The sequence below is a fragment of the Martes martes genome (genome assembly GCF_963455335.1).
Source record: "Martes martes genome assembly, chromosome: 10".
NCBI classification, from domain to species: domain Eukaryota; kingdom Metazoa; phylum Chordata; class Mammalia; order Carnivora; family Mustelidae; genus Martes; species Martes martes.
The window spans coordinates 3,720,302-3,737,768 of record NC_137898.1 but is presented as its reverse complement, the minus strand read 5'-3'; the positions used below and the strand labels follow the sequence as shown (position 1 = coordinate 3,737,768).

General features: G+C 61.5%; 1 protein-coding gene across 1 annotated transcript; it reads left to right on the top strand.

Annotated features, from left to right (window-relative positions):
- Positions 1 to 1,768: 1,768 nt before the first annotated feature.
- CCND1 (cyclin D1) lies at positions 1,769 to 11,401 on the top strand. Its single transcript, XM_080816760.1, has 5 exons — positions 1,769 to 2,201; positions 3,748 to 3,963; positions 4,483 to 4,642; positions 8,402 to 8,550; positions 11,104 to 11,401. The coding sequence occupies exons 1-5, from the start codon at positions 2,004 to 2,006 to the stop codon at positions 11,266 to 11,268; spliced, it is 888 nt and encodes a 295-aa protein (XP_080672886.1). The 5' UTR covers positions 1,769 to 2,003; the 3' UTR covers positions 11,269 to 11,401.
- The last annotated feature ends 6,066 nt before the right edge of the window (positions 11,402 to 17,467 follow it).

Below are 17,467 nucleotides of genomic sequence, written 5' to 3'. Positions count from 1 at the left end.
GGCAGCCGCAGCCCCGCGATAGCGCGCAGTCCCATAAATCATCGGGGCAGCCGCCCGGTCGGGATTTTATGAATGAAAAAGCAGCCGGGCCGCCCTCGTGCGCGGGCTGCCGCTGCCGCGAGGCACTCGCGTGGGTGCGCGGGGAGGGGGACACGGCGGTGGGCGCTCCTGCTCGGGCCACCCACTGCTTCCGAGGCGTGAGCCGGGGGTAATTGCCCTGCTGGACCCGGCATTTCAGTAACCCTAATTCCCGGCGGGGGTGGGGAGCACGAAGATTCAGCCCTCCGAGGGGGGTGTCTGGTCTCGCTGCGCGCACCCTTGCGAAGGGGAGGGGGCTTTCTCCTGCGTTTTCTTTGAGCCTTTACTGTTAGGGGATACGGCGGTTAGATGACCCTAAACTGTATTCGGAGGGAAGTAAATGAATGGTCTTCCTAATTGGGGGTAAGCAATGTAAAAACTCAAAAAAAGTTAAGATTGGGCAAAATATCCTTTTATTTTAAAAAAGTCACCAAAGACACTAAATCTGAACAAAAATTTTTAAAAACCCACTTTTCTATATTCTTTTATTTGGCTCTTAAGGTAGCGATAACATTGGGTTCCCTCTCGTATAACCACTAATATATATAGATTCTGTTTAAAACCAGATCAATACACCCATTTCTTTAACTTACAATTGTTCTAATTTTTGCCAGCCCCTGCCCTCCCCCCACAGGCTCACGAATGCAGCCCCGAGCTAATTGTAAAGGTGCAGAGATGTCCACACACACCCCCCCCCGCGACAAAACCAATTAGGAAGCTTCCGGTGGTCTTGTCAGAGGCAAGAGAAGCGACTAATATTTCCAGCGATTTAATTTTTTTTTTTAATTAAAAAATAAGTCAGGACAGAGACCACTACTTTGCAGTCTTCCATTCAAGGCGTTTTCCTAGCTCTTAAATTGCCGGGATGGGGGTCGAGGGCTGGGGGCTTTCGGGGACCCCTGAAAGGTTGTATTGGCCAAGGTAGGAAGACGACCCGCAGATCCCCCAGGCGAGGAGGACAGGATGAAGGAAAGGCTGGCCACCATCTTGGGCTGCTGCTGGAATTTTCGGGCATTTATTTTATTTATTTTATTTTTTGAACGAGCACATGCTAGGCTGAAACCCCTTATGGCTTAGGGATACCCCCTCCGGCATTTGCAACGACACCCCCCCCCCTCCTCCGGCGCGGGAAAGAAGCCTCCAGCAGGGTCACGGACTCTGCTCCGCGTCCCTGAGTGCTAAGTGGTTCCTGAAATTTACACGTGTTAATGAAAATGAAAGAAGATGTAGACTTGAGGTCCCTTGGCCGTCTCTCCGTCCGTGGGTGCCCTCGTGGCGTTTTCGGAAATGCGCCCATTCTCCCGGCTTGGATATAGGGTGTCTCCGAGCCCCAGAGTGCCCCCTCCATGCGGTCTCCCCCGGCTGCGTGTGGCCTGGCCGCCCCCCCCCACCCCACTTGTCCCCCCTGCAGAGCCACCTCCACCCACCCCCCGAATCCCGGGGGACCCACTCGGGGAGGGCAGACACCCTTGCACCCCTCTTCCCCGGCGGGGAGAAAGGCAGCCTCGGGCGATTTGCATTTCTATGAAAACCAGGCTTCGGGGCAACTCCGCCGCGGGGCAGGCGCGGCGCCTCCGGGATGGCTTTTGGGCTCTGCCCCTCTCCGCTCCCCGGCGCTCGGAGCCCGCGCCCCCTCCCCCTGCGCCCGCCCCCCCACCCCCCCGCCCGCTCCCATTCTCTGCCCGGCTTTGATCTCTGCTTAACAACAGTAACGTCACACGGACTACAGGGGAGTTTTGTTGGAAGTTGCAAAGTCCTGGAGCCTCCAGAGGGCTGTCGGCGCAGTAGCAGCGAGCAGCAGCGTCCGCGCGCTCCGGCGAGGGGCAGACGAGCTCGAGGGAGCGCGAGGCAGCTGGAGCCAGAGCCGAGCGCGGAGCGACCCGGGACCCACCGCCGTCCGCAGGCCCCCCAGTAGAGCCCCAGCCATGGCACACCAACTCTTATGCTGCGAGGTGGAGACCATCCGCCGGGCGTACCCCGATGCCAACCTCCTCAACGACCGGGTGCTGCGGGCCATGCTCAAGGCGGAGGAGACCTGCGCACCCTCCGTGTCCTACTTCAAATGTGTGCAGAAGGAGATCCTGCCGTCCATGCGGAAGATCGTGGCCACCTGGATGCTGGAGGTGCGGGGCTTCGGGCGGCTCTTTAGGACTTTTCCTGCAACTTGTTGCCCAAACCCACATTTCTTTGCCGCTCGTCTCCCTCCCTTCTCTCCCACCCCAACTTTGAAGTTTGCCCGGGGGTTGCTAGGAATCGCATTTTCAAAATATATAGATATTGTGGGTATTTTTTTGAACGAAAATGGGGTGGGGGGTGGGGTCGTTTGAAATTCCATATCCTGGCGGGGGTAGTCTGGGAGAGCGATCGGGGAGGGGACCCTTCGGGGAAAACCAGTTGCCGGGGGCACCCCAATTGACTCGAGGGTGCGGGCCGGCGGCCTGGGCGCCCTTTGTGGCCCCCGCCTGCGCCCGGGCCCCCGCTGCGCCTCCTCTCCGGCTACCACTGCTGCGGGCCGCCTGCTCCAGGGGGAGGGGGCATAGATTTGATTTTTAAATTAATATCCATGGACACGTATGCAAGGGCCGCTCGTGCCAGTATTATGCGCCATCTTTGTTCTTTTATTGCAAAGCAAAAGTGTTTATTAATAATTGGGGGCAGGGTGGGGGCGGGGAGCGCCCGGCGAGGCGCTGGGGCCGCCGCGAGGGGCCGCGCGGCCGCCGTGAACCGGAGGGAGGGCCGCGGGGACCGAGCGCGGGCAGCTTGGGGGGGACCCCGCTCGGGAAGAGGGGCCCCTTTGTTCAAGCTGCAAGTCCCGGGGCGCCCCGCACGGCCAGCCTGGGCCGGAGAGCACGCCGAGCCGCAAGGTCGCGTGGCCCCCAAGACGCTGGAGATTGACCCTGGCCTGCAGGGGTCTCAGCTTGGGGGACCTGCCTGGAGCGAGCCGGCGGCCCGGGGCACAGTTTCAGGCCTTCAGCGGGCGCCCGGGGAACCCGCAGATATTTTAAAATAATTTTTGAAAGTGCGGCGTGGTGCCCTTGCGAGAGGGAAAAGGCGCCCGCGCCCAGGGGGAAGGGGGGCCCCCGAGTTTTAATTCCTGGGGCTCTCCCCGGAGCCTCCAACGAGCTCTCGACCCCCGGCCTGGGTAAAGGGCCGCCCGAGGGTCATTTTCAGGGGCTTTTTATGTACCCAGTTATTTTTTTTATATTTTTAAATATTTTTTGAAAAGATGACGTCTGGGGAAATGCGGCGCGGCGGCCTGGGACGCCACCTTTGTGTCTCGCAGGCGCTGTGAGCGCGGCGCCCAGCCCCGCGGCCCGCCCCGCGGCCCCGCACCCCATTTGGGGCGAGCCCCTGCCCGGCGGGCCCCGGAGCACCCACGCGGGCCGGGGTCCCCGGGGCGGGCCGCCCGCGCGCGGCGCACGCCGCCAGCCGTGCCCACTCCCGCCCCCACCGTGCCAGCCTCTTGGGGACTTTCCCTTTCAGTTTCGGGCCGGGTGGGCACTGGGGACACGCGGGGGAGGGGGCGCGGCCGCGGCGGCTTCAGCCGCCCCCCACGACCGACCCGCTGCGGGCTCGGGACCGGCCGCCCGGGCACGAGCTGGGGTGGGGGGCGCGGGGTCCCCGCGGAGGGGGCCCGGCGGCGGCGGTCACGGCGCCCATGCCCCCCAGGTGTGCGAGGAGCAGAAGTGCGAGGAGGAGGTCTTCCCGCTGGCCATGAACTACCTGGACCGCTTCCTGTCGCTGGAGCCCGTGAAAAAGAGCCGCCTGCAGCTGCTGGGGGCCACCTGCATGTTCGTGGCCTCGAAGATGAAGGAGACCATCCCCCTGACGGCCGAGAAGCTGTGCATCTACACTGACAACTCCATCCGGCCTGACGAGCTGCTGGTAACCTGGGACCCCCCGCGGCCCACCCACGCCCCTTGAGCCCCAGGACCCCCCGGGTGGGGGAGGTGCCGAGGGCGGGAGGGCCCCGCAGGCCGCTGCCGCACCCTACGCCCCGAGGGCTGGCGGCCACACCGGTGGGGCCCCTTGGGAGGAGCGGGCGGGACCCCCGCCGCCCCCGTCCCCAGCGCGCCCCGCCACACACGGTCGCTCCGACTCCCACCTCCGCGGCGCCCCTGGCGCGGCCCAAAAGTGGGCGGCGCGCGCCCTCTAGCGACGGCGGCGCGGGCAGCCCGCGCGGTGCACAAGGGCTTGCGTTCCAGGTGTGGCTCTTTTTTGTCCCCACTTGGGCCCAGTTGGCACCGTCTCTTTTTGGACCTCTGATGGGGTGGCGTGCTGCCCTCCACTTCCTGGCCCCCCAACGTGCCCTGTGCCTTCGCTCCTGGGCCGCGCCCCACGGAGTGGGGGAGGGGGTGGCCCGGCCCCGCCCCTCTTTTTATGCCGGTTCACCCCACTTCATAGCAAATGGAGCTGCTCCTGGTGAACAAGCTCAAGTGGAACCTGGCCGCGATGACCCCGCATGACTTCATCGAACACTTCCTCTCCAAGATGCCCGTGGCCGAGGAGAACAGACAGATCATTCGCAAGCACGCGCAGACCTTCGTTGCCCTCTGTGCCACAGGTAGGGCGGCTGGGTCCCGCTGCTCCCCGGCCTCCCTGGGGGCCCTCGCCCCTGCGGGAGGAGCTTCTTGCCCTCTGCCTCCGTTTCCCCGTCTGAAGAGCTGGTGCCCAGACCCCTCCTGCTCTCGGAGGTGCTCCTCTTCCCTTGGCTGAGTGCTGGGGCTAGGTGAGGGGCGGTGGGGGTCCCTTCCTGGGTCAGGCAGCTGAGGCTGGCCGCAGCCACCAGCAGTGTCTTGGGGATGGGGATGGGTGGTCCGCCAGGCTGTGGTCACTCCCTGCTGAAAAGGGTTTCCCTTGGCTGCCCAGCCTGCCTCCCCCATCACCAGTCCTTCCCTGTGTCCTCAAGGGGCCCCCTTCTGGCCTCTCCTGGGCTGGGCCACCTGCCAGGGGCGCCTACAGGGGTGGGGAGCCGGCCCACAGTGCCTGCACCAACCACGTGCTACCGGCGGCCCTTGTGCGGGGGCGGCCCGCAAAGGAGCTTGGCCGCCTGAGGCCCCGCCAAGGGGTGCCTCCGGCCTGCTCAGCTCAGCTGAGCCCTGGGAGGGGCTTCAGAGCAGCCTTGGGCTGGGCTTCAGCAGTTGGCAGCAGGGGCCAGTCGTCCCTCCCCCTGGCGCGGCTCTGGATGGTCCCTGGTGGCCCCTCCCTGACCCGGCCCTGGCCCCAGCCCCGGGGCAGGGATGGATTCAGCGCTGGGCGCAAACTCCCATGGACACACGCTCGCCTTGCCTCCTCATTTCCCCCAGCCCTTACCCTGACATCCTTTCTCTCTCCCTCTTTCTGCCTCTTTGTGACCTCTTTCTCTCTCCCTCTGATCACATGAGGTGGGCAACCCCGCCTGGGGACCCAGGCCCCTGTCCCAGCCAGCTCTGCAGTGGGCTGCCTCTGCCCCTGGTCAGGCCTCAGCTGTCACCTGTGTTTGGGGCTCACCGTGGGCAACCGGAGGGCCACAGGGCATCCAAGGGGGAAGTTGGCATCTATCGCTCCCTCTCCACAAGCCGCAGAACCCCTAGTCTGGCACCTCCTGGCACCCTCTTGATGTCAGGGTGCTATTTCTGGCTCAGGCAAGAGTCAGGAAGACTCTGCTGGCCTCCCATCCTCCGCCTCCTGCTCAAGGCGTGAACCCCCTCCTCTGAGCCCTTCCAAGTGAGAGGAGTGGGGGACACTGTCGTCCGGATGGATCTGAGGGGTGGCAGCTCTGGCCCTGGGGCAGGGCCGGGGAGCCTCCCACTGGCCATCCCCTCAGCCTCCAGGGGCCAGCCCCGCAAGCAGGCAGGGAGGCGTTCTCTGGCTGGGCCGCCTCGGAAGAGAGAGGCCTCTGGAGACGTCCAGGCAGCCTTTTATGGAGCTGAAAGTGGTTCAGAGAAACGGCAGAGTTTCCTGGAGATAACGTTAAGGAACAGCTCTTGTACACCCTTCCTCCTGCCCCCCCAGGATGGCGGGGGCAGCCTGGAGCTCCCCCTCTCCCACAACCCCGGGGAAGTGGGGTGCGTAGCCCGTGTGCAGGGTTTGGCTGTGCGGGGAGCTGACCTGGTGCAGAGGCTAAGTGGGCTTCAGTGCTGACTCCCCAGCTGCCCTGCGTCACTGTGTGTGCGCGTGGCCGGCCTCTGTCTAAGACTGGGCCCAACAAGCACCCCTGGCCTGTAGGGTGCAGCCTGGGCCCAAAGCCCTGGGCCTCCCCTGAGGGAAAGTGGGGGGGGGGACCCAGCTTCTCCCAGGCATTAACTCCAGGGCAGGGAACAGGCAGGCCAGGAGGAGAGGGTCACCCGCCCACCCACGTCCTGGGAAAGATTCTCCGGGTCCAGATCCTTGCCTGTGCGGTTCGAACGTAACGGAGACGCAGCCTTGCCCTTGGTCACAAGGGGACCTCTCACTTTTGAGTGGCTGCTCAGAAACAGGTTGGCAGAGAGGGAGGCCTGAGCAAAAGCCCCAGAAGATATTTTTGTCCTCCACGGAGCAAGGGTCCCGCTTGATGGTGCCGTGAGGGGAGGGGCTCTGTTCTTGCCTCCATATCCTGGAGTTTTCCCGGGTGCTGCAGTGGGTTAGGTAAGCAAACGACCAGGGCTGACAAATCATCAGGACTGATGAGTAGGTCTTAGCGAGAGTCCACAACGCCTCAGGGGGTCGCTCTGGCCACAGGCCCCCCTGCCCTGCTCTGCATGCAGCAGAGCGGAGACAAGTGTCGGAGCTTTGGGGATGCAGTTGGGTTCCTCCTCATCTACACACTTAAGCCCTGCAGTGTGCACACACACGCACACACACTCGTCTGCCCTGCACCGTGTGCACACACACCTACACCGTACTGTTCATGCACACACACTCATCTGCCCTGTGCCGTGCATGCACACACTCATCTACACGTGTGAGCCCTGCACCGTGTGCGCACACATCTACCCTGTACCATTCACGCACGCACATACTCATCTACACACATAAGCCCTGCACTGCATACACACACACCCATCTACCCTGCGCTGTGCACACGTACATGCACACACATGCACACACGCACACCCTTCCATGGGGAGGCGGGCTCCAAAAGCGAGCCCATCCCCAGCTCACCGTCCCTTGTGGACGGGAGTCTCAAGGTCCAGCCAAACTAGCTGGGACGTGGCAACTTCTGTCCCCGCCTGATGGGCCTCAGTGAAAAGCTTCTCACTCGTGGCTCCGGGCTCCCAGGTTAGGGGGGACTGCTCCAATGTCAAGTGGGAAGGAGGTGGCTGCCTCTTAAGAAATTTCTTTTTCATGGTACCCAGTGGTGGGCTCTGTTGCCCCTCCAAGGTGGCTCCCCAGCCCCCCACTTGGCCACATTCCTTTGGCCAGGCCTGCTCTCTGCTCCCTGGAGGAGGGAGCAGACCCTCAGGGAGGAACCCGACCCTCAGGCCCACCAGGCCCTGGCACTCCATGCATGCAAAAGGGGATGAAGGGTCTGACAAAGACGCCACGATGGTCCCTCCCCCTCCCACACCCCCCACCCGATCGAGGAATCCGTGGCCTTTCCCACCAAAAACTCTTCACTGGGTGCCCTAGAATGGCAGCCCATTGGCCCCGCATGGCCATTTACACATCCTCACCACTTTCCCGCCTTTTCGTGATAAGGGTGGGAGGTGCTGGGGCTCAGCCTAGGGGCAAAGGCAGGGGTCGCCCCCACCCATCACTGAGCCGTGCCTCCGGGCAGAAGGGAGGGAGTGCTGGCAACTGGCAGGTGAGGTAGTGAGAGGATGCACTACCTCCGCCGGGTCCCAGGAGGAAGGTCTGGTGGGGACAGGCACCCCATGCCACCATGTGGACCGCTGTCCCCCTCCCCCTGCACACTCCTGGGGGACTCCTGGTGAGACCCGTGTGCCCCTCCCCGACTGTAGACCTGACGAGCCACCCCCCCCCCCGTCCCTGAGGCCCTTCAGCACGTCTTGTCCCTTGTAGTCTGTCACCTTTTTTAATTTTTGTGGACGAGCAACACGTTCTCAAGGCTCGAGGACAGCGATGTCCCTCGTTGCTTCCCCAGAGGCTTTGCAGTTTGCTTCTGCCAATGGTGGTTTCCTCAGTTTGCTTTTCCGTTTTCAAGGGAACGTAACAAGCTCGTCGGGTGACTCCCAGGCCTGGCTTCTGTCCAGCGCTGGGTCGTGCGCTCAGAAATAGCCCAGGCCAGCCGTTGGCAGGGACACGCCCTGATGCAGAGCTGGGGCTGGGGACTGCCGGGACCACCGGGTCCTGTGGAGGGTCCCCTGCTCACGGCCCCCTTGCCTCTCTCCCTCTGCTGCAGACGTGAAGTTCATTTCCAACCCACCGTCCATGGTGGCGGCCGGGAGCGTGGTGGCCGCCGTGCAAGGCCTGCACCTGGGAGGTTCCAACAGCTTCCTGTCCTGCCATCGCCTCACTCGGTTCCTCTCCAAAGTGATCAAGTGTGACGCGGTAAGTGACTGAGGGCACTGCTCCCGCACCAGCTTGGCAGGGCCCGTCCAGCACCAGGTACTAGAAACTTCTAGCACATGGGGGCCCAAAGCTGCAAGTTCACTGATGGGAAATGCCGTGCTCACGCCAAGGCCCCAGAAGTGATGGGGGTGGGGACCATGTGTGGGACGGGACAGGTGCCGGGTTCAGAGGCATGGGACCTGGCCCGAGGCTGACGGCTGCCGGCCTCGCCCTGCTCTCCTACAGCTCCTTTGGAAGGAGAAGCATTTCCCAGAACTTTCGGGCAGGCCAGGAGGGTCCTCGGGCTTCTGGTGCTCCCAGGGCCCCCCGGGGCGGGCGGGAGCCATACAGCCCTCCCGGGGAGCCGTCCAGGAAGAGGGGCCACAAGGCAGGCCCGGCAATGATCCGTGTCCTAATGGCATGTGAAGTTGGGGCCCAGTGGGGCTTTGTCTGAGCCACAATGCGGATGGCTCGTAAAAGGGAGCTTGAAAGGGCTTCTGTGAGGTCTGCAGATGCAACAATGGCCCGTGGAGACAACCGCGTGTTTTATGGCCCCCTTTGAGTGGCTGCTGCCATTGGAGCCCCGAGCCAGAGCCGATTGTGTCTTCCTTCTTCGAGATGCCATTGTTTGATCGCCGGTTCCTTTCTTGTCTTAGAGAAAGAATGGAAATCCCAGTTACGGGGGTTTGTGGCCTTTACTAGATTAGACCAGCGAGGTTGGCGGGTCAGCCCTCAGCCTCCGCTGGTCTGCCGAGTGGGAGCGAGTGACCGCCCTGACCCCGGTCCAGGTCTGGCTCGGGCTCGGGCTGCCTTCTGGGGGTCCACCCTCAAGGGCCCCGGAGGCCCTATGGGCCCTAGCGGCCGCCACCCCACCACACCATTCAGGGAAGGAAAGCTGGGCTGTGGGGAGAAGCCTGCCTGGCGCTGCCGGCTGCCTGGAGGGGACCACATTCTTGCTTCTGGCCTTGCTGGGAGCAGGTGGTTCCTGGAGGGGTTGGGGAGGCTCCCCTCTCAGTCCCAGTGCTTACTGGGCCTCCTAGAGGGATGGGGTGTCCTGGCCGGCTGCTGGGGGCCAGCGTCACCCTGCAGCTCACCCTCGGTGAGGGAGACACCCCAGACGGTCTGGGCACAGACTGCTGAAGATCAGAACCGCGATCACAGCCGGACTGAAATTCGTTAGTCTGGTTACCCGGCGACCAGCGCAGAGGAGCCCAGGCACGGGAAGCCTGGGCCCCGGAGCCCTACGTGTCCTCGGGCTGCGAGCTGGGTCTGCCCTTCCCCAGAGCCGGCCCCTGGTCACCGGAGTGGCTCTTCCCAGGCCGAAGCTGCAGGTCTCTGGCCGCGAGGAGGAAGTTAGGGCCATGTGGCAAAGGGGAGTCCCTTCCTGCACCCCCCGCCGTCCCCTCCGCCACACAGTCCCCCGAGTCCCCGGCGGCAAGTAAACCATGGCCCGTAAGAGCTGCCTGCCGAGAGCCACTGCAGTGGGGCGGGTAGGCGCCATCTGGCCTTGGGGCTGGCACTGGGGGGCTGTGCCGGGGGTTGGGACCAGAGCCCGAGGAAGTTACTAGGAGTCCCGCGTCCCTCGCCAGGCCTTCTGGCCTCTGAGTCCTCTGTAAGACGCTGTTTGCACCTGCCCCGCCTTGCTTACTCGCTGTGACAAATGTGGAAGGAGTGGGGTAGGAAAGCCCTCCGTGTGAAAGCGTGGAGCTCCATTAGCGTGGCCGAGCCCCAGGGGCTCACCCAGAACCCTTGCTGGCCTGGAGCCACTGCTTTTGGGCAGGGAACACCTGTTTCCAGCCCCACCTGGTTGGGAGCTCAGCGGCCCCTTCCCCAGGCACGTCCATGGTTCCCCGGTTCCTGGGGGAAAGGTGCGGGTCTGTTTTCCAGGCTGGGCTGGAGACTCCCTGTTCTAGAATAGAAGCCCGGTGGGGCATGCCGGGAGTTGACGGCAGCCCGCCACCTGCACCTCTGAGCTCCTGGGAGAGCCTCCTGGGCGTGGAGACCTCGGGGAGGGCACCGGCCAGACCAGTGCGTTCTCCCGGGGTGCAGGCCAAGGGGGCAAGGATGGAGGAAGATAAAGGGTCCAGGCACCCCCCACCCCGGGGCCACCCAGTGTTCATCCTCAGTCACGCACGGCCTAACGCTTTTGACGGCCATTCATCATGGAAGGTTGGGTTCACTGCGAGGGCTGATGTGGCAGAGGTTAAGTCCAAAAAGCAGGGTTCAAGGGGCCTCTCCAGCCTGATCGAACAGCATTGAATTGGCCAAGGGCAGCGACGGGGCCGGCAGAACAGCAAGCAGGGATCGGGCTGGCCAGGGAGACACCGGGCGGGCGGGCAAGGGCATCCTCCTGCACAGAGGATGGCCAGTGGCGCTGAGGCCAAGCGGGGGACCCATGCTGGTCGGTTCTGGGGTTTGGGCAATGGCCCCAAGTTCTCCTTCACCCGATTTGGGGGAGGCAGTGCTTTCCCCAAAACGGACAAAGTGCTGGCATTTGGGAGGGGACTGGCCCACAGGCCTCCATCTGAGGACCCCTGTCTCCCGTCTGGCCAGGACTGTCTTCGCGCGTGCCAGGAGCAGATCGAAGCTCTGTTGGAGTCCAGCCTGCGCCAGGCCCAGCAGCAGAGCCTGGACCCCAAGGCGGCAGAGGAAGAGGAGGAAGAGGAGGAGGCCGACCTGGCCTGCACACCCACCGACGTGCGAGATGTGAACATTTGAGGGGGCGCGCGGCGCGGGAGGGGCCGGCCCCAGGTGCTCCCCTGACAGGACCGTGCTCCGTGTCAGGACCGGTTACCACCAGAAGGGAAAAAGCTTCCTTCTCCTTTCCTGTCGTTTTTTTTTTTTTCCTTTTCCTTCGCTCTTTTTCTCTCTTCCATCTCTGACTTAAACAAAAGAAAAAAAAGTACCCAAAAAATACTGTCTTTAAAAAAAAAAGAAAAAGAAAAAAAAAAGAGAGGCAAAAAAAAATAGTATTTGCATAACCCTGAGCTGGGGGGTGGGGGGAGGTTTGCTACAAAATAGAGGCTCTTACACCCCTAATCGACTAGATCTTACATGGATGTGTTCGCGTCTCTGTGTCGTAAGGATAGGCATTAACACAAGGAACGAGTCTGCGGGGAAGGACTAGATTTGATTCTTTCTGTGTTTAAAACAAAACAAAAAAAAAGCATAAAAACATTTTTAAAAAAACTAGAAAAAAGCCAACCAGCTGTTTTTGGAGTAGAAGAGGATTTTAGGTAGCACCCGTGTTCCTGTGCTGTCCCTTAGTGTGGCTTCGTGGTGGTCCTAGGTCCCCCGCCCCTCGCTTGCTTGTGCATGTAGTCACTTTATAAGCCCTTTGCGCGTGTTTTATTTTATTCCGTAGGTAGGTGTGTAAACTCTTCACCTGTCCGTGGCTGATGGAACCTCAGTTAGCATAGCGTAGAGCTCGGCGTGGCCGCGTGCTGGCCTGACCCGGAGCGGGTGGCTGGGCCTGGGGCCAGCAGCGCAGCGGTCGCGCGCTGCTGAGAAGAGATCCCGCCCTAGCGACGTAATATATTCTATTTTTATAATCGTCCTATTTTTGTAGTTGCCTGTTGATGAGATGCTGGTTTTTCACCCCCACAGACCCACAGGCCTGCTCACATCCAGGTGAAACCCACAGCTCCTTTTTTTTTCCCCTTTTCTTTCCTTCTCAATATTCTAGAACCATTCCATTTCAAAGCACTTTCGATCCAGTGGTTATAGGGAATCTCTCGTGTCTGTTGTGTGTGGAGGGGGGGGGGCGGTTTCTTCGTGGAATGGTTTGGGAATATTCGCGTCCTTGTGTGCGGACGGGATGGTGGCGAGGCAAGTGAGGTCACTTATGGCGTTAGCGGGAGGGGATGTTCTTGAAGGCGGGCTTCTATCACCCGTTGCCAGGGTGATGTATTCCTTTCTCTGTAGAGCAGTGGAAGTTCGGGAGTCCTTGGTGCCAACTGGTGTTTGAAAGCGTAGGGGGCCTTTCAAGGTTGACCTAGAGAACGCGTAGTTTAAGGCTTAGGAAGGTTTTTAAACACTAAAATATATAATTTATAGTTAAGGCTAAAAAGAATATTTATTGCAGAGGATGTTCGTAAGGCCAGTATGATTTATAAAGTAATGCAATCTCCCTTTGATTCACACACACACACACACACACACACACATGCACACGCGCGCGCACGCGTTTTTGATGTTGTAGGTTTCGTACAGTTTGTCCAAGTTAGGTCCTTTCTCATAGGAGAGAGAAAAAGATCCTGAGGAATAACACAGAGAAGCATGGATTTGGCTAATTTGGCCTATCCTGGCGGTTCCCCAGATGGGAACCCCACGGGAGAGGCCTCAGAGTTCCACAGAAAATGAGGGTACTTGAAACACGTTCAGCCCCAACATACTCTTGCCCCCTGTCCCCCTCCTTTTGAAAAAAAGTTTAGCAACCAAGAGACAATGTGCACATCTTGGCTATGTACCTTTTCGTGATGACTACGTAGGGAGAGTCGAAGGCGGCAAGCGCACAGGGCTGGTGCTCGGCGAGGGCGCAGGGGGCACGGGTAGGGGGCGAGCAGAGGGCCGACGGCAAAACCACGCGGCGGCCAGGCGGCGGCTCGGTCTCCCGATTCGCTGCTACCGATGACTTCCCAGCACAGTATGGAAACCCATTCACATCGCTTCTCTGTATCTCTTTCACATTGTTTTGCTGCTATTGGAAGATCAGTTTTTGTTTCTGTTTTACAATGTCATATACTGCCATTTTCTAGTTTTAATTTTCTCATAGAAAAATGTATTAAGGATGCTTTTTTTTGTAGATTTTTTTTTTATGTGATCAATTTTGACTTAATGTGATTACTGCTCTATTCCAAAAAGGTTCCTGTTTCACGATACCTCATGCTTCTCTTAGCCATGTGTAGACCCGGCGGTCCGGCTCCGGCAGGCAGACACGCGGACCGGGATCCCGAAATGGGCCTGGCGGGGGTGGGCTCGGGGCCACGACCGCCTCCTTCTCCCTGCGCCTGTAATGCTGGGCTGTCCCCCACCCCCAGCCTGGGACGGGGCCACCTCCCGAGTCTCTACAGCCGTATTGTTCTTCCCGTGAAGCTATGGAAGTCGCACTATTATATTATTATTATGGTAACAGGTGCCGTCACGTGCCACCGCAGGGTTGTGCGGCGCGACTTGGTCACTCGGGATGAGCGGACTCGCTTCTGGACTTGGTGAACGTTCCGGGTGTCGCTTCTGTTAAGTACCAGTGTTCTGTGTGTTCTCTGTATTACAGCAAGATGCTGATTTAAAAACAAAAAGACTCCAGATCTCAGTGAAGCCGGCTGACCGTGCTGCGTGCCCGAGTCGCCTAGCACGCTGCCGAACCAAAAGGATTTGCACCCCGGGGTGGCCCCTGTCCCGGCTGGGTCAGCCTTGGGTGCTCCCTGGCCATTGGCAGGCCCTGGCCCCGCCCTGCCCCGCCCCTGCAGGAACACTGCCTCTGCTTACCTCAACCGTTCTGGTGCAGCATCTCTGTGTCTGAACCAAACGGGGTCCTTGAGGGACGGTCTGTCCTCGTGGTGGGGGGGGAGGGGTTGAACGTTATGTGCGCTCAAAGGCCAAAGGCCGGCGGCAGGTCTGGGGAGCACAGCGGAGTCTGTCCTGTGACCAGCAAGTCTGTGAGGGTCTCTGGTGGGCGGGCACTTTTGGTCTGGGGGGTGCTCGGCTTGCACACTGTGGCACAGACATGTAACCGGCACGTTTCCAGCAGAAAACAAAAGACAAACGTGAAAAGTCTAGAAATAAAATTGATTAAAACCCCAGTGCAGGGCCTGCCTGTTTCCTGGGGCCGGTGGGGAGCGAGGGGCACGGGGCTGAGGAACAGGGTCCGAGCTGCCGGGTCCTGGGCTGGGGGGATGGCAGGAAGGCGGGGGCTCCCACCCCGGCACTGCCCATGTTTGGGGCCAAATCCTCCTGGGAGCTGTCCTGTGTACTGTGGGGTGTTTAGCCGCACCCCAGACTCCCACCCGCCAGACGACAGGACAGTCTCTGGTTGTCACAGCCCAAAATGACTCCTGACACAGCCAGAGGTCCCCTGGTGATGCAGAGAGTCCGTGATGCTCTTGGTGGGGAGGACATGTGGGGGTTGGGGGCTGGAAAGAGGTCAGGACACCTCTACAAGGCGGCTCCCACCACCTGAGCGGAGTTCTGACCCCAGTGACGAGGCCCTGCCTGCTGATCAGGACTGGCTCCAGCCCACGTCTCCCCAGCAGCACACACCCCCACCCCCAGGATATTTGCAGATGGGAAAATAAACAAGCCAGCTTTCGCTAACCTTCCTCTGGCGTAAACTTGCTGTTTGTTCTTGGTGAATCATGGTCCAGGTCCCAAGGCACCCCCACCCAGCTCGGGGACGACAGCAAAGTGCACGTTCGGGCTTCAGTCCGGTGGCCTTTCACACGGACCCATGACCTGGGAGGCCTCGTGGACACCTGTGACGCTTGCCTCGGCTTCAGATGCACTTGGCCGGCCTCATTTCCAGCCCGAGGTGGGGAGCGGACAGGAAAGGCAGCAGCAGGCCTCACGGCCGGCTCCATGGGACCTGGGCCTCTTCCTGGAGTCTGGGGTCCCCAAAGTGTCCTCACCCCCCTACCCCTGGGGCTGTTGGGTGGTGAGTGCTCAGGAAGGAAGCCAAGTCATCCTCCTTGGCAGATCAGCTTGCTGTGGCTTTTATGAGGCTCCTGCTGTATACCATACCTGCCCCACGGGGCGACCCTCCTCCCAGCGGGAAGCCTCCAGATGGACGTCTGGGAGAAGGGGCTGTGGTGGCACTGGGACTGCCGCCTCCCCTACTGCAGCCCCACGTCCGGCAGGTGCAGGACTTGGAGGTCCGAAACGGCCTCTGACACAGCAGACTGAGGGGCCGTCAGAGCCAGGGGAGGCCTCTAGCCCCAGGGGCAGGCCAGGGGTATCCTGAGGAGTGGTTTTGGGGGAGCAGAGGTAACAATCTCACTGCATCGGGTTCAAGCAGAAATGAGGGCGACCAAGTGGGGGAGCCAGGCCTGCAGAGCTGGTCTGTGGGCTCAGTGGGAGGGCAGTGAGGCGCGGACCGGGGAGCTGGAGCCCTTGCAGGGCAGAGAGCAGCGGGGAGAAGGGCTCTGGAGGTTCCCCATGCCCCGCCTTGGGTCTTGGAAGACCCTAGGAAGGGACTCTGTAGGCCTTACCTGGCAAACCACCCACCCTGTCCCCTGGTGGGAGGTCTGGCTGCCCCTCGAATCTGTATGAGATAACAGATGGCCTTTGAGGGACTTCTGAGACAAGTCACCTCCTGCTGCCCCTCTCCCAAGCCCAAAGACCTCTCCTCGCTGGGCCCCACCTCCCAACCATCTGAGGGGCCTCTCGCTCCTTCCAGCTCCATCCAAGGTCCTGAGACCTGAGCCAGCTCTCCCCTTCACCTCCATCACCCACCCATCATCCCCCCCACCTCTCCCCACTCACTCATGTTCCCCCAGTGTCCGCCCACAGGACTACAGACACTAGGAACTACTTCCCGCCTCCCTGCCTCAACTATTAATCCCTCCCCCAAGGGGGCGCTCCCTGCAGGCCCTCCCACCCCTGGCTCTGGAATCCTGATCCCTGGGTGTCCCCCACTCCTTGAGGACAGGTGCACACTGACCCTTCTCCGCGGCCCCATTCCCAGCCCACAGGTGCTCGGAAGTGGGAGCGCGAGCACAATGGACAGGGCAGTAGGCCAGGGCCCGCAGGCTAGGCCCAGCTTTGTGAGCTGCAGGGTGGCAGACACCGCCTGACCCGGGGCGGTGGGCAGACCCCTGCATCATGAGGACTCGGCACTGAGCTGGAAGGCGAGTCAGGTCTGCAGAGGTGGGCACTGCCAGGCTCCTAGGGGCCACGGCCACGCCCCCGCATCAGGCTCCCAGAACTCATCGGAGCCCGGGGCCCCAGGGGCCTCCTGGAAGCCTCACTGCCCGCACATCTTGGCTCTGCAGTTGCGGGGGAGGACGGTCCCACGACGGGCCACTCCCAGCGGCGGCCACAGCAGCACTGGCTCCAGAGGGCACACCTGTGCCCGGGGGTGCTGGGGGCCTGCAAGCCGGCAGGCCTCTGCAGCACACAGGGCTCTGTCATCCCAGGAATGCCTTTGATCAGGAGTTTACGCAGCGAGGCTTCTAATCCGGTTCCCACAGCCCCCTGGCCCGCCCTGGGGCCCCCAGGCCTGAGCCACACTGAGGCCCAGGGCAGACAATAGCCCGCGGACGGTGGGCGGGCAGCTCTGGCCTGGGCCTTGGGGCCCACATCCGGGGCATCCCCGCCACGCAGGGTGGGGGAGGAGAATGCAGAGCCCTCCTGAGGGGCCTCAGTGGGCCCCGAGCCTCAGAGGCCGAGGGGGCCATGAACCCTTTCCGTTTTCAGCTACGTCTGGTGGAGACGGGCCAATGTCTCCACACACGGCCTCCCTTCGAGCTGCGCATCCCAGTCCCCGGTCCCGGGCCCCGCCCCCCAGAGCCAGCCCAGCGCTCCTTGCCCTCGTCCCCAGGAGAGTCCCAGCTCGCATTCACCGAGCACAAACGGCGGACCCGGCCTTGTGCTCACAGCCCCACGCAGTGTCTCTCTAAATCCTGAAACCACCCGGTAAGTGACCCTAGGTTCTCATGGCTCAAGTCTCCCCCTTCTAGGCCAAGGGCAGTCAACTCTACGGAAAGGGGCCGAGCGAGAGGCCGCGGCTGGGCTGGCCCCAAGGTCTCTGCCCCTCTCAGCCACACCCTGGGGCGAGAGAGATGGCGGAAGGACGCGGAGGAGCACAGCCGAGGGCCAGCAGAGCAGTAGGGTGGAGGGTACCTCCTCTAGGAAGCCCTCCCTGCCCACCTTCCCCTTCCCTCATTCTGAACACCCCCCTTACATGCTCCCCAAGTGCCTTCAA